Source organism: Pteropus medius, unplaced genomic scaffold, assembly GCF_902729225.1.
Source record: "Pteropus medius unplaced genomic scaffold, Ma_sr-lr_union100, whole genome shotgun sequence".
NCBI classification, from domain to species: domain Eukaryota; kingdom Metazoa; phylum Chordata; class Mammalia; order Chiroptera; family Pteropodidae; genus Pteropus; species Pteropus medius.
Genome location: NW_024355205.1, coordinates 16,609,144 through 16,631,143, shown reverse-complemented (window position 1 = coordinate 16,631,143; position 22,000 = coordinate 16,609,144). Strand labels below are relative to the sequence as shown.

The following is a 22,000-nucleotide window of genomic DNA, read 5'->3' as shown; positions in this document are numbered from 1 at the left end:
AATACCAAGGTAAAATACATTTTGGAAATCTGCATGGAATGTTCCCAAAAAGCTGGTTCTTTACTTTTAGCAGGGTCTGTGTTAAATAGTTTTCTCATTCTTTCAACTATATGAAAAGATATGATCCCCCGAAATGCAAAAACAAATCTGGTCTTGTGTTATATTAAATAATGATCTCCACCATTTAATATAAAACAACATACATTTTTGGGTTTCTGTTAACAAGGCAAAATACAAGTTATTCATAAGAAAAAAAAGATGAAATGACTAAGATACCTTTTGTGGGATAAAATTCACATTTATGTCCCTCTTCTACCAGTAATATCTTATCTGCTCTAATCTCTTCAAGGTTCAAGTTCAGTGCTACAAATGCAATATTTTCCAGTTTTCATCATAGATTTTTTTTTTTAACATTGTTTTCAAGATGCTTTAAACAATTAGCTTTACAACTATTACTTCAAATTTATGTTTACAATTTACAGCCCATCTTCAATATGGTCATGGCTTTTACACTTTTTTGGATCATAACCCATTTAAGATTTTAAGAGCTCTTTCCAGAAAAAAACAAAAAATTACATATCCAGAGTTTTGCAAGCAATTCAGGGCTTTCAAGGCTTTCAAGTCCACTGACACCTATTTAGGATAAAATCCCTTGGAATAAAGGGAAGAAATCAAACAATAAGTTTAGATTGCAGGTTTAGATTACAATAGTTCAATATAAAAAAAAAAATAGAAATTTATTTTAGGTGTTGAATAATTTTTTATGATTGATCAGGCAAAATTAAAATATTTGCAAAGGAAGGACCTTTAGTCTTAATCTTATAAGAATTTTTTCAAACTCATATTAGATGTATACAATTTACAACCAATGTGCAAATGGAAATATTGCTATAAAGGGATATGTTCATATTTGATATTAGCCAGTAAATACATACATTAACCGGAGGAGTTAATGGTTATACTTGAGGGTAGAGTTTATCGAGATCAATCAGTAAAGAAAAATACTCACACACAAAAATAAGTAGTATTTTCTAGTACTATTGATTTACAACATATATCCTTAGATTCAAGTAGATCATCTGTTAAGATGCCATCAGTAATCAATGTATGCAATATAATTGCACATAGCTATTAAATCATTTTGGGCACACATTACAAATATGTATCCAAATAACCAAATGACTACAATTAAAAATAATTGTTTATTTATAGAGCAAATGCGATTCGTGGCTTTCACCTTATAGTTAAAGGCTTAAAATATATTTTAAAACTTCAGTCATTAAAGATTTGTCAACTTAAAAAAAACTAGAGAACAGAAAGATTACTAAGATTAAAAAAAATTCATAGACTTAAAAGTATTTTTGAAAGTATGTATAATTTGTAATAATATGAATGGAGAAGAAATAAAATGTAACTGTGGCAATGTGAGCTACCTAATACAAAAATTAAAAATCAAAATACATTTCACATATGAGAATTAAGTGCGTTTTTTCTTTATTCAAGTAAACATGTTGATAATAATACATGATACTGGACAACCCATGTGACAAAGTGCTGTAGTCTACTGTTTGGTGAAGCCTCTTTGCCTCTAGGATGATTTTCCAGGTGATTCTTCAGGATCTGACATCAATGCCCAACACAGGCTTTCCAATGGCAATGCATGAGTTCTAGAGGCCATTGCCTCTATCCTTCTTCAAATGCTGAGTGCCATTTTCTCCCACCCATTTTATCCTCCATTATTTATTAAAAACCCACTCTAAAATTCAACCTATGTTATAAAATTAACAAAATCTGGAGTTAGTATATATTTTCCCACAAAGATAAAATTGTCAAGACTCTACTTAATCTTTTTCTTTAAACGGAGTAATATACAAGACAAAATATGCAGAGAACTTTATTACCAGGTATACGTAATATGTTAGAAATTGCTAACATACTGAAATTTAGCTTAATTCTTCTGGGATAGCAATCCTCTACTGGAAACTATAGTTTACAAACAGAAGATTGTGTTCTAGTAAGTGGAAATATAGTACCTGATTTGGTATAAAAAAATTGTGAGATCTTTTCTTACTAGTAAAGTGCTTAATGAAGAAACATTCTTTCACCACATGATTTAATTTGTCAAAGGCACAAAATGTTTTTGTCTCCTTAAAGCATTATTTTTTAAAATTATGGTATTATTCACTTAAATTTTACTTAATCTGAAAGCTTTACTGTTTTTTTTCCCCCTCTTGGTAATAAAAAATAACTACTTAAAGAAAAACATTTAATTTTTATTTTCAAAACTTTGCCACGAACATACATACAACAGTAAATTTGATCGCCTCATGAGATGTCTGTGTGCCATGAAGCACTTATGACAAAAAACATACATAAGCTTTAGGGTCAACATTAACAAGGAATCAAAATGTCCTCCAAAAAAGGATGGAGAGGGGAAACAATAAATTAAAAATCATAGCTTTCATTTTATAAAAAAATAGTTTGAATAATCTTCTTATAAATCTTTAATGCTTACAAAAGCAGGAAATACATTTAAAATAGTCTTTTAAACACAGATTCATTAGTACAATGTGGTTGTGGCCAGAAAAATAACAACTAAAATGACATTTCAGTCAGTAGCCCAAATTCTCTTCTCAGTAAATTCTACATAGAATTTAACTAATTTGCAATTCAAAATAAGATTTAACTTCCAACAGGTCAGACTAGCTGTAGTTAGTACCCAAATATCAAGCTCTGTTCCATTTAATATATTTTATCAAAATTTTAAATACAGCTCAATGATAGGAACTGATAACAATACTTGACTGCATGGTTACCACCCATGACTACTGCATTGCAGTTTAAAACATACTTTTGTTAGTAAATTAAAAAGATATAAATCAAATAACAAGGCAAGAAATGTTTTAGAATCCATTTCCTGACTTTAAGTAAACTTTAAATACATCAACAAGGCAAGGAAAAATCAAATATATGGAGAAGTCTCTATTTTTTTAACCATTTGGCATTTTATATTAATAATTTCCTTGTTTAAAACAATATTGTATACTCCTATGCACTGATTATCAGAGTCTCTGAATTAAAACTAAACTATAGTTACCTTTCTTAGAATATCCAGTAGTGAATGCATTAATTGTTTCTTTTGCACTTCCATGAAGATGGTCCTTCGTCCTGTAACTTTTTAAATTTTGGACCAAGAAAGAACCACCAAACAAATCCAATAAACACACAAATAATGGACTCCACATAATAACCATCCAGTGCTGTAATACACGAGCCACCGAGGTTTTTGCAAAGCTGTAAAAATAAAATTATAATAAATATTCCACAATTTCAAAATGGAAGTATTCAGCAATTTAAATGTTTCTACTTTGTAATTTAAAAAAATTAATCAAAAAACATTTTTGTTAAAACATTTCGTTTACTTCAAATTGCAAAACATGTTAATGTATCTTAATCTCTCTAAAGCTACTAACATGATTAAGAGCAATTTCAGCTTGTGCTGTAAGCAATACTCATTTTCACGATACAGCTCTTTATATTTGGAGATGTGAAGAAATAGTCAATGAATCTACTCCAGAAGTAAGCTAATGTTACTTTAAAATAATTTATCAACAAATTACTAACCATCTGGTTATACCTACAATTATTATATGAATAGTCAGTGAAATTTCTCTTTTGCTATCATTATAAAACTTAACTATCAATAATGCATTTATTAAGAACCAATGTGTAAGACAGAGGAAAAAAGATTGCTCCTCCCTTGCGGAGAAGCACTTTCAGTGAGCTGCTCTTGATTTTAGTGCATTACAACCCTCAGTTACGATAGAAAAGAAAAAAAATATGTAGATTTCTATATGAGAAACTATGGGCAGATATGATTTTTAAAAAAGATATAGTACTTCTGGAGGCAAAACAAGGAAATTAATATTTTAACATTAACTTAATGTTATCTAGAATGACAAAATACTTACCTTAACAGCATCAGGTGTTCGACAATTCTGGTCTGATGCTCCTACACACTCTTTCACTGTGAGGGGGTCTACTAGCCAAAGAGCTACTGTCGAAGGCCAGTTTCCTCCCAGGTTGGACACCGTATTTAAAAGGGTCATATAGGTTCCTCCAATAAGTGGATCACTAACCTTTGCATTGAAAGCCATTACAGAAACATACATGCTGTACAATGTAACCTACAAAGAAAATGTAAAACATCTGTAGTATGATTAGACTATAAAAAGCTAAGGTCTGAATTAAGAAAATTGAAATAATACATCTGAAAATTAATTTTCATGACTCTTATTAAACTCAAGTCAACAAACATTTATTGAATACTTCTTATTGGCCAGGCTTTAAGCCAGATGATGGCAATATAAAGAACACTAAGAAGAATCTCTCTGCCTTTCAAGATTTATTCTAGGCTGAGAAAATAGGGAATAAATTATTATGATGAAACTGTAAGTATTCTAAATAGAAGTATACTCATTGTGCTATGGGGGCCTAAATAAATGAGAGATTAATTCTACCATAAGTAGTCAAGGAAGGCTCAAATGAGAAAATAACAGATGAGATGGTCTTGAATGATGCATATAGCAATAAAGCAAAACCCCGTATTTATACTGTACCTAAATATACCATATATGTGTGTTTACCTATTTATATATATATATGTATGTATATGGCTATGGATATATAATACACGTAAGCACTCAAATATATTCAAGGGGATATGACTCTATAATTATTTACACATATTATTTTCTTCTACATATATAGAAGAAAAATATTTCAAAATTTATGTGACAAAATGAAGAGAAAAATCTCCTTAAAGGCAAAAGTGCTTAGAGACAAGAATTAACCCTCCATTTAAGAACATGGAAACAAACCATGTTTACAAAACAGCATTCCTTCAAATACTGTTCCATGGGATGTTCCAATATCAAATAAGACTGAGAAACACTAAGTGACACAAAATTAAACAGGTCCCTTTCACTGTATGCCTTCTGAAAGCCTTTAGGAAATATATTCATTAAGGGCAGGGATTTGGGCATGATTTTATCACTATTATATTTTACTACTTAGAATGGTTTCTGGCATGGAATAGGTATCCACTTAAAATTCATTGGAAGAATGATTAAGATGCTACATAAAGAGAGATTATGTCATGTATCATTTCTCAAATGTACTTGGCCTTGTACATTTTTTCTCACAAAGCATTTGGTTGTCTGAGATTCAATGACTACACTTTGGGAAATTCTCTAGTGAAATCCAAAAACAAACAAATGATTTTTGGACTACTACATCACAGTTTTCTTTTACTTACACAGATAGTGAACCATTTACTAAGCTAAAGCACTTCTTTTAACTTTTATTTTGTGCCTAGTATTAACTAAGCATGTGCAAAACAGGAGAAAAATGTATTTGACACCCTTGCCTCAATGATTTACAAGCACTTAGTCTAACCTGATCCACTATGGAGTTCTCCTAAATGATATAATTGTATGCAAAAAATTATTGAGATTACTTGGTGGGCATATTTTTGAGTTTCAGTTAAAAACAAAGTGAGCAGAAGGTAAATATAACTTTCAAATTTTTTGAAATTTAAGCTAGGTTCCGTAGAAAAATCCAAAGTAACTCTGAAATATACATTAGCAATAACTGCAGTTGCATCCCAAAGGTTACTGCTGGGCATCTGCCATTTACTTGAATCACTTGCCCCCAGAACAAAACTCCATTCTACAACTTACGTGAGGCTAGGGCAAAGTGGGGATCACTTTTTATGGATTACAAACATATTTAATACATAAATATTTTTAAAAAGCAGATTAATACACAGCTTCCAAAACCACAAAAAGTCATAACATTCAATACAGGATCTAAACCAAACACCTGGGACCTCTAACCCAGTAGCCCACATTATTTCTCAGTACAGAGAGAAACAATATCAGGAATAGAAGAAAGAATCCAAGTCTAGGGATGGACTGAGGAATACTTAGCAAAGGTAGAATTACTAGCTTTGGAATAAATTCTGAAATGCGAAAAATACTTGTTGAATGAACAAACAAAAAGTGAAATGAATGAACTCTCTTTCCATAAATAGAACTCATTAAATCAAAAGTTACAAGATTTAAAGTTCACTGTCAATAATTTCTTCACTGTCAGTCATGTTTAAATCTTATTATCATTACTTTAAGGCAACCACAAAAAAATGTCTTATTTTCCAAAGAACAGTTTACTTCCTGAGAAAACCACCACAAGCTTACCTGGTGTAATGCGTAACTCAGTAGCACTATGATATAGTAATATATAGGGAATCCCCCTTGATATTCTACTTTAGGAGTCCACCAAACCAGTACAGCATACTCTAATCCAAGCAATAATCTATGGAAAAAGAAAGAAACACGGAGTTGACTTCTATTTTAGGTTAAAAAAACAACAGAAACAAAAATCTGTGTCTATCCTATGAAAGAAGCCTTTATCTAACACCTGTTAGGAGGTTAAAAAGAGCTAAAAGTGCATATAAATGATATTGAAGTTAAAGATGCTTTTCAAGCCTTTTTCCATATATACTCTACACACAGATATTTGTGATATTTATGAATGTTCCTCATTTAACCTTTCTTATTTAATAAGGTTTTATTTTGTTTTTACCTGTAAGGCATGGCTTTGTAAAATATGTTTAGTGGCTGGGGACCTGCAGTGTATTTGCTGATAATCAGAGGCAATATTATCTGTAAGGGAACCATTGGAACTGCCAATAAGGCTAAATGTTCTTTGGGCACTCCTTCTTCTACCAATTTCAGTCCTGTTACTGCATCTGCTGCTGAAAACCCAATCTGCAATACAAAAACAAAAAAAATATTTTAAGTCGTGATTTGTGAAATATTTTCCTCCAAGCATATGTCAGTTCTTCAAGAACCTCAATCTCTTTATTGACCTATGCCAGTTATAAATAAACATCATATTATTATATCTGGCACAACATTCAAGTTACAAAAGTACATTTTACCCTATGAGCTACTAACAACAGTCAGTGAAAACAATTGAAAATTCAGCACTCTTAGGAACTATAGATAGCTCTAGTTACAACTAAATTTCCATTTCAAAAAGTTCAATCTCATAATAAACGGGGTCCAAATCCAAACTTACTGATTTGTATGTTTAAAGAATAAAAGAAAAGGCTTTAATTGACTCCAAATCTGTTAAAATGAAGCATCACTGCCACACATATACACATTTTTTATGATTTCTGACCGACTATATCTATATTAAAATTTCCAAAAGTCATCTAACATTTCAAAGTAATTCTGAGAAAATATATCTGAGAGGTTGAATAAAATGAGGAGGAAGAAAAAGTACAGCTAGATTAATTCTTAAAAACCAAAAAAAGTAACGATGCTAAAAGTAGTGAATAAAAAGTTTGAGATAAGATATTTAGATAGTATCAAAGTATCTCCCCATAAACTAGTTTTTAATTACAAAAGAAAAGTAACTTTATAATGGGTTAACAGAGTAATCAAAGTTAACAACAGTTAATGGAATAAAGGGACATGATATGGCTCCTGATGTAATTCCCTTGAAGATGTCACAATATTACTTCTGTGATATTTCAATAAAATAGAAAGACAACCTACTAAATGAGAGAAGATATTTGCCCATGATACATCCAAAAAGGGTTAATATCCAAAATTCATATAGAACTCATACAACTTAACACCAAAAAAACTAACAACCTAATTAAAAAATGGGCAGAGGACCTGAATAGACATTTCTCCAAAGAGAACATACAGATGACCAATAGATATATGAAAAGATGCTCAACATCACTAATCATCAGAGAAATGCAAATTAAAACCACAATGAGATATCATCTTACACCTACGAGAATGGCTATCATCAATAAATCAACAACAAGTATTGGCAAAGATGTGGAGAAATGGGAACCTTCGTGCACTGTTGCTAGGAGTGCAAATTGGTGCAGCCGATAAAGAAAATTTTAAAAATTAAAAATAGAAGTATCATATGACCCAGCAATTCCACTTCTGGGTATTTATCTGAAAAAAATCCAAAACACTAATTCAAAAAGATATATGCACCCCTATGTTCATTTCAGCATTATTTACTATAGCCAAGCTATGGAAGCAACCTAACTGCCCATCAATAAATGACTGCATAAAGAAGAGGAGGTACATATATACAATGGAATACTACTCAGCCATAAAAAGAACGGAATATTACCATTTGTGGCAACATGGATAGGCCTGGAAGGTATTATGCTAAGTAAAATAAGTCAGACAGAAAAGGACAAATACCATATAATCTCGCTTACATGTAGAATCTAAAGAACAAAATAAAACAAAAACAGACTTATAGATGCAGGGAACAAGCTGATGGTTGGGATTAGAAGGACAAACTGGTAATTATGAAATAGTCATGGGGATGTAAAGTAAAGCATAGGGAATGTAGTCAATAACATGGTAATAGCTATGTATAGTGCTAGGTGGATACTAAACTAGCCAGGGGGATCACTTCGTAAATTATATAAATGTCTGATCACTAAGCTGTGCACTTGAAACTAATATAAAATAATATGGACTATCAACTATTTGAAAAATCAAAAAAGGGGGAAAAAGACAAGAGAAATAAGAGGTTCAAACTTCCAGTATAAAACAAATAAGTAATGGAGGAATATAAGCAATAATATTGTGATAATGTTGTATGGTGTCAGATGGTTACACTTATCATGGTGATGACTTCTTTAGGTATATAAATACTGAATAACTATGTCATACACTTGAAACTAATACAATATTGTTTGTATGTTAGCTATATTATAATGAAAATCTTTTAAAAAAGAATCTTTTAGAAGGAAATATTCAGAACATCAAAAAAGTCTTATGCACAAAAATATTCATTAGTGCATTTTTATAATCAAAAAAAGTAAGCAACAGAGAAATGATTGAGCAAATTGAAAATTTATACTGTGACAATTATATACTATTAAAAATTATACTATTAAAAAGTATTTTCAAATATCATTTAATGATATAGGAATATAGAATAAGACAAAAAACAAGATAAAAATTATATACAGTATGATCTAATTACACTTTAAAGTATTTGTGTGCATATAAATATATATTATTAATACTAATTTATTGAGTATAACTAACTTATTAGTTATATTTATATATATATAAAGTATATGTATACCCACGTGCACGTATACATGCACATATAGAGGGGAATGGGGACTGGGGAAATATACCAAAAATGTTACCAAAGGTTATCTCTAAATTATGTAATTAGATAATATTACCTTCCTTGAACCTTCCAGCATTTTCTAAAGTTGAACTTGAAGTCCCTTAAATTTAAACCTTCCTAATGTTTCCTTAAAATTTAACCCACTCTATCATCAGAGGAAGAAAAATTCATTATTTCAAAACATCGAAGCTACAATTTTTACTTCAGGCTTGTCAAAAGATAGCTGTAAAGTGTTTATATAGACATGTTTAAATATATAATATGAAACTCCTATAACTGATTTTAGATTTTAGGAATATTAATTCCAACACTAGCAATAGCTCACTATAAAGAAGTATATCTACCTTTCTTTTAAGATGTCTTAAAATGTTTTATAACTATAAAATTAGGACATTTTAATACAGAACACATACAAAATAAAACAAAAATCACCAAAATCCCCATTTATTTGATGGTATATTTAATTCTAACACTTAAAAAGTTCAATTGATTTTTACATTGACTTCTAATACTCACACATTTCTATATCTTGGAAATCACATCCTAAGTAAATAATTTTACTACCTCTGAGGTTAAATGTATACTCATTATAACAGTAGAGAGCTATTTATTTTTCAAGGCATTCACTTCCATAGCACACATTAATATCATTCATTAAATTTTACATTTATTAGAATTACTTCAAATTGGCAAAATTCTCTTTAAGATCTCAAGATATGTAGCTTATGTTCAAATTATATTTGTATCATCATCCTTTTTAAAACACCTTTCATAAACCAAAATCACTGTTTTTTATTGTTAAATCCTAATAGTAATGGAAAGGGACTTATGAAAAGGCAATCGAAGTATTCCATGATATTGGTAATTATAATGGAATGGTAAATTTACTTTATAAATCTCTTACCTTTGCAGTCAGAATCAGAAGGCAAAATGTCAGAACTGCTGGCATTTTTATAATTGCAAAAAGCAGTTTGTAAGTATCTGTGATCCCTTGGGTTTCTTCTTTTTCTACTGATACTTCTTTGTTTTCTTTTTTCAGAAGGGCAACTAAAGTTGTTGTTATCAAAAATACAGTTCCCCAGAAAAAAAGGAAATCTGAAATTAAAAATGTTAAAATCTATAATTAACTTTTAAAATGATATAATTTAATTGATTCTATATAAATCACTATACAACTTTTCCTCAACTAAAACCTGTTAAAAAAAAGTTAACACTTAACATGCCTATCATGTTCAAGGCACTGTGCATACCAAGCACATAAGATGAACAAGACAGTCCTGGCTCTGTTAAACATACATTACATAGACCCAAAATAGACAGTGATTCCTAACAAGGAAAAAGAAAAGGGTCACAGATGTTTAGTGGGTTGAATGAAACAAAAGTCTATCCAGTCATTTTATTCAAGAAAAGTGCTAGGGGTTGGGAGGAGATGATATTCATATCCCATAAAATCCATCAGTCATACTGCTTAAGCACCTAAGCCATTTTAGTTCTTTATTAAATTGTGACAACTTAGACGACAAATAGATGATCATTTACATTAGATTTTCCAACTTCTATTTTGAAACTTCCTAATGTTTAAAACTGTTTAAGAATAACCTTTTCAAAACTGAGATACAGAAATAATTTCCTCATACTTGTAGGTGCACAGGGAGACACATAAAGATTACTGTTTGGGTTGTTTCAGTGAAAGATAGCTGGGTTATTAGCCATTATTTTGAACAAATTAAGCAAAGGGAGTGAACAATGTTCTGGAAGATTCTGTGTAACAGTTAAAAAAATAATAAAGGCACCATTTATTGAGTGTATATCACGTGCCGTAAGTGTGCTAAGCACTTTACATATATCATCTCCTTTACTACAACCCAATAGATTAGGTTATTACTAGCCCCGATTTAGAGAGAAAAAGGCTTAGAGATGTTATGCTTCAAGTTACATTATAAGTCAGTGATAAAATTGTGATTTTTATGCCTTATACACTTACAAAACCTATATCTCCTTAACCACCTTGAGAAATGCATCTTAGGTTACTACTACAAAATTTATTGGATACCTCATCCATAAAATAAGAGGACTTGGCTAGAAAATCCCAGATGCTTTCTAGCTCTAACATTCTAGAATTGTACTCATTTTTCTATGTGTTTACTTTTCATTTTGTTACTCATGTAGCACTGTTTATAAAGCCTCATCACCTTTTTTCAAAAACAAGTAGAGCATTCTTCTGTCAGAGCTTTTTCTTGGTATTCAGTCTTGTTCTGCCGCTGTTCTAGCTGAAGGTGATCACTACAGCTTGAACCTCACTGATGATGGAGGAATTAGTGTTATTTGTTTAGACCAATTTTCACCTTAATATTTAAATGCTCCTTTTTAATATGTTATCTCATTTGATTTTCATAGCAAACATGTGAGACAGGCAAAGCAGGTGTTACTATGTAGGCATTAGGGAAAGAAGCCCAGAATATTTCAATCTTTGCCAAAGGTCAAATTATCAAGAGGCAGAACTTGAACCTAAATCTGAATTTGGGTTTCATATTCTCTCCACTATTTCACATTGCTTGCATAAATATTTTTTTCAAAAAGTAATGCTGAAGTAAGAATTTATTAAACTTGGCTAATTATTTAGTCTCCACAAGCTTAACCCAAAACAGGGCTATTCAAATTACACAAATTAAAGAAGCTAAAACACTCTTAAGCATATACGGAAATTTGTATTCTGGGGTGAATTCTTTTCTCCAAAATGGGAAATTTATACTTAATTTTAGATACCAGAAGAAAAACACAAAACGTACTTAAACACAAAGCTAACCATTTTAAAATGCACTAATATATTCAAGTTATGCTTAAAAGTTTAGCAAAATAACATTACAACATAATTTCTAATTTATGTTAATATGGTCTTTTGAAGTCTCTGTTTAAAAGGAATGAACAACTTACGACTATTCTTACAAGTGAGGCTAATGTTCTTTATTTTTGCATTCTTAATTTCATTTGTGAAATGTGATAATGATTTGTTTACAGAATTTCATCTACAGTATTATTCTTATTCAGAAAGTTTTTGTTCATCATTTGGCTTAAATCAACTGTTTAAGAAACCCTGAAAAAAAACTGTATTATTATCACTGTCACCAGAAATTAATAGTCTTTATATAAATGTTAAGTGAAAATTTAAAGTTTTTCAGAGATCCAGTTCTCTAAGCAAAGTTTTTAAAAATTTGCTTAGTATATTTTCAATTTTAATGAACAAAATCTTCATATAGAATTTAAACACCTTGATATTAATACCAGAAGGAAAAAAAAATAAGAACAAGTTAAACAGGTTTCAGTGTTGTTTGCAGATAGGATTATTTGTAATTTCTTTGTGCTTTGAGGATAAAACACTACACATGAAAGAAGGAAATAGTAACAATGGATCATTCAAAGCCTTAAGTCAGTCTTTTTGTAGCTCACTTGAACAAAAGAATGAAGCTAATACCTCAGAAAGAGATGCTTAGCAACTGCCAGAAAATACTTTAAGTTTAATGAACATAATTACCATAAATACCGACCATTAGATGATTTACTATTGTTTATTAACACTCCTTTGAGGCTAGAAAATACACAGCCTGATATACTAACTGTAAAGATACTACCAAAAGTAATCTAAACATTTCTTTATTAATATTTTAGTTAATTTTGATTTATGTATTTTATCTACAAAAGCATTATGATATATACAATCAAAACGTCAAAGCTGACATCTAAGTTTCATACACTTGATTTTTGAGCAAGGCCTATAATACAAACTAAGTCTTCAGAACTGGCTACTAGATCTTAGCTAGTGCTCCCATGAATGCAAAAATTAAGAGCATGTAATAATTCACAAGCAACCAAGAAGGATATAATAGTTAGCTCCTAGGTGCCTATTATGCAAGACAGTGCAATAAATCTCGAAGTCACTCTTGAAGACAAACATTGTTATTCCTACTTTATATAACATGAAACGGGATAGGCCAGAAAGTGCCAGAAACTCAGATCTGATTTTAAAGCAAGAATATTTTCTACTATACTACCAAGATGTTCAAACACTTAAAGCAAATAGGCTCTTTCATTGACCACATACACCGGAGAAAAAAGGTACATAGTTTAGCTCCGACTGTGAAGTCAAGAACACAGATACTTGAACATACTTCTTTAAAGTGGCTACTTCTGTTCCTTCCCTTTCCCTACCTCCTTCTCCCCTTAAGGTAGTATGTCAAAGGATACGCAAACCCATAAGAAATAAACATGGTGCATCTTTTCTAAAGAGTTCACTGTACTCAACTTATAGGGAAACATTCTGATTTAGAAAATGTTATGGAGAAAGCAAAATTTCCAAGAATTTTTAAGATAAAACATTAGGCTAAAAAAAAAAATCAAGCTTTCAAGGTTTGGACTAGGCCCCCAGTCCCTTTGTGGTTTAGGCTAACTCTCTTCCACTATTAGAAGAGATAGAAAAATTAAGAAGCATTATTTGATAAAACCATCCTTGGCTCAGACCAGGTTCTCTTTCTCCCTAATTCTCACACTATGGAAATTAACTTTAGTCCTTCAGAAGTCTGTGGCAGAAAAATAAACTTTAGTTTCTGTTCTAAATAACTGTCAGGCCTTTCTTTCACCTTCTTGCTTTTGGCACAGCTAATTCACAAGTTAAGATCTGAAGGGACTTTAGACACCCATCATCCAGTCCAATGATCCCACTTTCACAATGGAAGAAACTAAAATAGAAATGTTATGTGTCTGACCCAGGGTAACCAGCTAAATCTTAGCAGAAAGGGACCTTTTATTCCACAAATCTCTCTCTTAAGGATTTGTTCAAAATACCCATGCTGTTGTCCATCACTCTTGGAAAATGCTGTTCTGATAATACAATATCCTCATATCTTAGGATTAGGTTCTTTAAAAGATAGCATGCAATGTAAAAATCAAGTAAATATAAAGCTAGTTTTGAAATCTTCCTAATGCTTTAGTTTTCTTAACATCTTAGGAAGATGCCATGTTTAAGATTATATATCTTTTCATTAACTTCAACAATGTCAGGTTTTCCTCCAAGCTAGAAGAGATTGTTTCTTCAATCAAGCACCACATTAAGCAGCTATCTTACTTAATGGCCATGTTGTCCCAAAACACTAAGCTTAAATTCTGCTCAGGATGAACGACTGAGGCAGAGAGGCCAATAGATTCAGTGCTCCCATCTCATGCTAACTCTGGGCCTATATCACTTGTTAATTAAACACACACACACACACACACACACACACACCACACACACCACACACACACACACACACACACACCCCCTACTCTGATGCTATGAAGAGGGTCTTACATTTAGCTTTTGTAAACACTGTATCCTGACCCCTAAATCACTTTTTGTGAGCTGAATTCAGACTTTTATAAAAACGGTTGACAATGAACATTCCAAATTATCTCATGAAGATGCAGGGTACATCAGAATAGCTAAAATAAAAAACAATGATAACACTGAATGCTGTCAATGATACAGAGAAAATGGATTACTCATACATAGATTGCTGGTAGAGAGATAAAAAGGGTATACCCCCTCAGAAAAAAAGTCTGGCAGTTCCTTTCAATACTAAAAATGGACTTACCATAACAAGCATTTGCATTCTTGTGCATTTATCTCAGAGAAATGAAGACTTATTTTTCACATAGCAATTGCCAAAACCTGGAAACTGCCTAAATCTCCTTCAATAAATGATGAAATAAACTGTGATATGTCTAACAAAAGGAATACTTCTCAGCAATAAAAAGGAATAAATCATTGCTACATGCAACAACTTCAACGAACCTCATAGAAATTATGCTGAATGAAAAGGGCCAATCTCCAAAGAATGCATACTGCATGATTTCATTTAGGTAACATTTCTGAAATAACATAATTATAAAGATGGAAAACAGATTAGTGGCAGCCAGGAGTTAAGGACAGAGAGGAAGAAATGGGTATAGCTATAAAAATGCAAAACAAAGGAGTCTTGTGTTAGATGGCATAGATGAGTATTTTGATAACCACAGGTGAGAGTAGTTATGCAAGGCTTCATATGATGAAATTGCACAAAACTACCCACACAAATACGTACACACACACAAATGAGTGCATGTATTAATTGGTGACTCTGAATAAACTCAATGGATTGTATCAATGTGAAGTTTTTGGTTATGATATTATACTATAATTATCTAATGTTAGGAGAGGAGGCGGGGGAGAGGGTGCATAGAACTTCACTAAATATTTCTTTGCAATGTCTTATGAGTCTATAATTATTATAAAATAAAGTTTAAAAAATGAATGGGAAATTTAAGAATATAAATGTTCTAAGACTGCTAGGAATGAGATATGTAGATCTGAAATGTAAAATATAAAATATAAAAAAATGGAAATCTTTTATGTATGTTGAAATTACCTATTCTGTAGCTTTAATTGATAACCACTGGACTTCAGCAAGTGAGGAATATGTTCAAAAGTGAGGGAAAAGAATGAAAAAAAAGAATCTTAGGTGACACTAAACCAAGAAGTAGAGATAGTGGAAGGTAACCGACATCTTGCTTTTTGAATATGCATTCCATCCTTAAAAATGTTTTAGCATGCACACTCACATGTAAATTATGTATTTGTGATCTCCTATACTAATATATTGTGTACAATGTAAAACATATAAATTTAAAATTTAAAAATATGAAATAATAAAAAAGAATGAAATTAAAGAACATGTACAAAATGCCAGATTTATCCAAAATTATGTCTAAAAGAACAAGTGAATCTCGGAAGCTAAGCAGGATCGGGCCTGGTTAGTACTTGGATGAGAGACTACCTAGGAAGACCAGGTGCTGTAGGCGTAAAAAATAAAAAATAAGGGATTGTAAACTGACGAGGTCCTTGCAATCTGTGAGTTTGCAGATTTTAGGCAAGGGTTGCCTCGTCTAAAAAATAGATAGATAGATAGATAGATAGATAGATAGATAGATAGATAGATAAAAGAACAGGTGAAATCAGGGTTTTTTTATTTTCATTTTTAATTTTCTAGGAACAATATCTCCTTTACTAGTTAAGTACATTTTGCTTTCTCAAATTTATAGTGTTTTTTTGAAACACTATAAACGAAAATAGGAGATATAGATGCTTGTAATTACTGAAGCCACCAGATTTACAAACTTGTTCCATTCAAGGCAAAAAGAGAGCTAAACTCAAGGATTTCATATCATTTTTACCCAGAGCTTAGCTTTGAAGGTAATGGATTAGTTTTTTTTTTAATTTTTAGAAATCTTTTTAAAATTATTACACAGTAAAACTAAATATTTTTTAGTATACAGTTCTATGAATTTTAACACATGTATAAATTTCAAATTACCACAACCATGATCAAGACTCAGAAGAGTTCCATCACTCCCCAACCTCCCTCAGGCTATCCATTTATATAGTACCTTTTCCCTCACTCACAACCCCTGGCAACTACGATCTGTTTTCCATCTCTACAGTTTTCTTTTGAGAATAGGAGAATGTTTTCAGCCTAGATAAAGATGCTAAAGAATATATTATAGCCTATATAAGAATAACTGATCTATCTAAAAATGGGTCAGTTCTACCCAAATTCTAAATAGCATTTCTAGTCGCATAAAATATATTAACGAATACCGCTTTAGAAAACAAGAGAAAGAAATGTGTCACTAAGAATTAATTGGTCCTGCTCTCTTTCTAGTTCAAAGCATAAATGTTTTACAAATACATAGTTTTTACTAGTAACATCACCAATTTGATTAGCTTCACGCTTACAGCACCAGTTTTTTCAAAGCAACATTTCTTTTTTCTCCTATATTTGTATGCTTATCTATAAACAAACTGATTCATAAATTCTAATATGTTTATCTCTCTCCTCTGGTATCAGACTATCCTACTTCCTGCCCCCAAACCCAAATTTCCCATTCCCTATCCCAATCACTTCTTCTATTCATTATTGTTACCAGTGCTTCTAAAAGAGTGGGCCTCAACTACCAGTTCAAAGGCTGGACTTGGCCAAAAGACATATTTAATGAGTTTAATTAATGTTTTTAAAATTAGGGGGAAAAAAAACAAAGAAATTTCCAGCTTCTCTTGAATACTCATCCAATCTAGTAATTCTGGGAGACTATTGTCACAAGACAATTTATTGGAGTTGCAGATCCATGCCTTTAGATGAGCATGGATTTCTCAGGTCATTACTGTCCCCTCCAATCCCTATAGTCTTGCACCAACTCACTTGACTCATCACATTATCCATTTACCCTCTCCATCATTTTGGTTTACAAACCTCCACTCTAGACTATAAATTCCTTGGGAGCAGAGAGTTTGCAGTCTCACTCATCACATGGCTAGCACCAAATAGGCACTCAATGCTAAGTAAGTGAATAACAAAACAGAAAAATTTTAAGCTGTCACTTCTGGGCATTAGATATTCCAGGAGCGGGCTGATGATTTTTAGACATCAGCAGTCAGAGTGCTACTTCTTTCCGGTAGGAAAGCCCAATCAGCACATATTATATTTTATTATGTTACATTATACAGTTAGTAGATTTAAGGAATCAGGAAACCTAAGCTGTAGGTATAGCTCTACCTCTATAGCTACTTGGCTGCAGTTTCTTCATCTATAAGAATGAAGGAATTGAAATATATGATTTTTCCAAATCATAAAACTTTAGGTTTTCATTTCTGTTCTTCTGGGTTACTGTAATCAGTTCTTGCAGCTTAAAAAGTCATCTCTTTTTGTTACTAAAAGTGTTTGAAAACTAGATATGGCAAGGATAAGAAAAGCCTACTTCTGAGTTCAGTACTGTCTTCGATCCTTGAAGGTATTAAAAAGCCAATCTCAGCATAATCAAGGTTTTGTTTCTAAGAGATTCTATTCTCATCCTATCTTTATCATTTTGTATATACTATTTAGAGTACTGCTTTCTAGATAACAAAAACTATTCTCTCACTATATTCTATCACCATGGTGTTAAAAACTGAACATATTTTAGAATTTTACAAAATAATTATGCCTACTTTTAATTTTCTGATTTTCTAAGCATCTTCCTCAATATTTGGCTCTTCTTTCATTACCTAAGCAATTTTATTTCCTTCATGATTATTTGTGCTCTTTAAATTCCTTGTACCTTAAGTTCCAAAGGTACAAGGCTATAAATGTGATATGTGCAGTCATAAAGAGACAAACGAAAATGCAGGGACTCTTCGACCCTTAACTAAAATGTCTGAACCAAAAACAGCAATCCAGTACAGATACAAAAAGCTGAATTAAAAAGTAATTTTTGCAATTTCATGGAGAACAAAGTTCAAATTCCACAGTTTTGAATTCCGAAGCTATTCAAAACAACAAACCAATGTAAATAAAACTTCCACAGCACAATTTTGACCTCATTGGGGAACAGCTGTGGCTTAAGGGAGGACTGCATCCTCCGGAATGATGTTTTGTCAGTCACTCATACCATACTTAAGAGAAAGTTCTAATTTACTTTGTTGGTAATTTAGTTTCCATAGCTTCTTAAATTTTGATTTCTCTACTGAGACTTTCCTACATTAAGTAACAGACCATCTCATTAGTCATTCTTGGTGATATGAACAGTCCCAGTACATAATCAAAAGCAAGACACGAAAAGCAACAAGGTGTTAATCTGATGCATTCGCAAATTATTTCTAGGCATACCTTTATCCAAAAAGCAGGAGTGGAACCCCAGAAGATTTAGAGACAAATCTATCTAGTGCAAAGCAATGATCTCTCAACCATATTTGGCCTCAGACCAACTGATGAAAAGTATACTTATCATTACATCAGTAGTAATGGCTCACTAGCAGTTTGAGAAGGTAAAAAGGGGTCCATTACAGGGGGTAGGGGTATACTGGGGTTGTCTAAGATTTCAGAAGATGAGTAATTCAGTTGTGAATCCCTCCTTCCTCCCCAAATATGATATAACTCTTACACTTCCCTCACCACACACCTACCCCTGACATTCACCCTGCTGGGAATCCCCAGTCTAGTACTGGAAAGATGAGAGAGTTTATCTCTGTAAATTCATCATCACTACCAGAAAGAAAAATTCTACAATAATCCTGATGTTGGTTATTCCCGATATTGGTAATTTCACTTCTGTTTCCTAGTTTTTAGGAAAGTTAAAAAAAAATCTCAGAAAACCTTACAGAGGCATGTATTTACTAATGTAGTAAAAGGGGAGAGTTTGTAGAACTTACACCCAATTTCTTACTGGGTAAACTTCAAACTCTTTCTTACAGCAATTAAAGGAAATCTTACTAATTTAGTCACAACATTTCCCAAACCAAGTCCCCGGGGTTTACTGGTGCAGGCACTTTGAACATCATAGGCTCTGTCCTGTACATTTTTGTATTTTGTTTTAGTGTATTTTCACCTGTTGTTGTGCATTCTGGAATTCCACTTATCCGCTTCATGTAATCTTATAACTCAAAAAGGTCAAATATTTGTGAAGCCTGACTCCCACAAGCAGTTAACTGGCAACTCTGAGCTGCTCTAAAATGTACATCTCTCTCATTCCCTGTGGGTTGGACTCTGCTTTATAGCAGGCCTTTAGAACTGTCACTTAGCCAATTAGTTAATGTTTGAATGAATTAATCCTTTCGCAAAGGGCTAAATGAGGACTCTTGGTATAGAATGAACCAGAAAGCATGGAGCTAGAAATCTCCATCCAAGGAAAGAAAAAAGGAAAATGTGAACAACAGATGTCAGGCTGGATTCCAGTCTTCAAACTAGCCAGACTTTTTAAAAAATATGCATCTGTGTATTAGGTAAGAACCCACAGATCCCTAGCCTGAGTTTTGTTTGTCATTCCACATGTTATTGGTTGGGTTGCCTCTCCTTGCTCACTGCAGAGTACTGATTAATTATGATTACTCCAATGCAGTCATTCTGACTGAAGCTCATTTTAGTGGAAAAGAAAACTTACCTCGGGTCATCACCCAATAAAAAGATCTCCAGTAAATTAAATAAGGAGCTTTTCTTCAAAGTCACACACTTTGTCAAAAGGATTCATAAACGTAAAATAAACCCAACTGTTTAATAGTTTAAATACACTACCTGAAAGAGTAACGATTCCCCTGGGTTGAGGCTGAAACCGCAAATATTTGTTACAAAAGTCGGCAGATTCAAGGGCCAAAAACAAAACATTGCCCAAAAAGTAGCCCGCTGTTTGGCCCACTGAATTGCAAGTAGAGGCATAACCCACGTTTTCTCGGGATAACATTGTTAACGCCCAACCATCCACAGCGATGTCCTGAGTGGCAGCCAGGAATTCAAACAAAAAGAATGTCACAGTGAGAGCAACCACATCGGGGGTTCTGCCATCAGTATTCCCGAGCAAACTGTCCACCTGAGTGGATAAATATATCATGAAAAGTCCCAGTATATACTGTGTAGGGACAAGCCAGGATTTGCGACGGCCGAAGTTCCTAAAGTAAACCGCATCAACCAATGGGGCCCAGAGCAATTTGAGACTGAAGGGCCAAAAGACAAAACTGAAGAAAGCCTGATCTGTATAGCTAACATTTTTGCTCTGTAAAATGAGTGGGATGCTTCCTGCCAGGCCCAATGGAATGCCTTGAAGCACGTAAAGAAAAAGCAACAGAAAAATGCTGCTTAATTCAGCCCGGCAGCTCCGTTGGGGTTTTGAGAAATCACCAGTATCCCGCAGAAGAGCTTCTCTGTCCCCTTCTCCTCCTACCAAGTCCAGATGACTGTCATCCCAGGCACCTGGCGGCAGAGGGCCACTCTTCATATCCAGAGAATGATTGAAAGTCCCTGGCCGTCGCTGCCGACTGTTGTCCTTGTGGGAGATGGTGGGTGACATCTCAGAGACGATGCAGATCCCCGACTGAGAGGGGCCAGGGCTGAGAGTCTCTGATTGGTCTAGTTCCAGGTCCAAGGCTGTTGATCTGGACCAGGGTCTCGATGGTATAGGTAGGGAGGCGGGGCGCGGGGTGACAAGGGGACTTCTTACTGCGGCCAGGAGTGCTGAAATCGAGTGCCAGTCCCTTGACTGGAGGCCCAGGCGATGCCCAGGTAGGTGTCCCTTGGAGCGGCGTCAAGGAGCCTGAAGGAGCCCCCCGGGCAACCGCGCCGGGCTCGGGGCTGGAGGAGGGAGCCGTGGTGCTGCGATGGAAACCGGCGCCTAACTGCGGCGAGACCGAACGGTCAGTCTCCCGACCAACCTTCAGCTCTCGCCGCCACTAGTGGGGCAGGTAGCACTTTCTCCACTGGGCTCCAGAGATACGAGATAACTTCCTGCCTCGCGCTTCCGGAAGTGGTCCTTGTCTCAAAAGAGTCCTGTCCCCGCCTCCAGAACAAGCCAATCAGGACACAGTCCCGTGGCCGAGTTGGAAAACTCCTCTTGACAGGAATCCGCAACTCTGGCGGCCCGGACCTCATGGGAGGATTAACGCAAGCGCACAGTGCGGCCGGGGCGGGGCGCTGGGAGAGCTCGGGCTCTGTGAGCGCATGCGGCAGTCTGGAAAGCGTGGGCCCAGGTCATTGGGCCCAAGCGGCCACGTGAGGGCTTGCCGGGCCAATCCTGCGTCGGCATCCAGTGTTACTACCTTCCAGCCTCTGAAGCTGCAGTGGCCAAGTGAGGGCTAGTCATTAGGCTTCGGAAGTACAATTCTTAAACTCCGAGCTGATGGTACGATGACGCTGCTTTCGTGCGCCCGGCA

General features: G+C 33.7%; 1 protein-coding gene across 2 annotated transcripts; it reads right to left on the bottom strand.

The window, feature by feature from the left end:
* Positions 1-1,471: 1,471 nt before the first annotated feature.
* Positions 1,472-21,726, bottom strand: SLC33A1 (solute carrier family 33 member 1). 2 transcript variants are annotated; one of them, XM_039857324.1, is made up of 6 exons: positions 20,373-21,559; positions 10,163-10,353; positions 6,646-6,830; positions 6,258-6,375; positions 3,972-4,187; positions 1,472-3,294 (listed from the first exon to the last, which is right to left on the bottom strand). In XM_039857324.1, the coding sequence occupies exons 1-6, from the start codon at positions 21,139-21,141 to the stop codon at positions 3,127-3,129; spliced, it is 1,647 nt and encodes a 548-aa protein (XP_039713258.1). In that variant the 5' UTR covers positions 21,142-21,559; the 3' UTR covers positions 1,472-3,126. The 2 variants fall into 2 exon arrangements, with proteins under 2 accessions (XP_039713258.1, XP_039713259.1); XM_039857325.1 differs by lacking the exons at positions 6,258-6,375; positions 10,163-10,353 and having other exon boundaries at positions 20,373-21,726.
* Between the last annotated feature and the right edge of the window lie 274 nt (positions 21,727-22,000).

Bases quoted from the DNA above. Each gene is read 5' to 3' on its own strand.
- SLC33A1 (XM_039857324.1), bottom strand. From the start codon at position 21,141: ATGTCACCCACCATCTCCCACAAGGACAACAGTCGGCAGCGACGGCCA. The intron at 6,376-6,645 runs GTAAAAACAAAA...CTTTTTCCATAG, and splicing joins TACAAAGCCATGCCTTACAG to ATTATTGCTTGGATTAGAGT. The intron at 3,295-3,971 runs GTAAGTATTTTG...TTATTTTTACAG, and splicing joins GAACACCTGATGCTGTTAAG to CTTTGCAAAAACCTCGGTGG.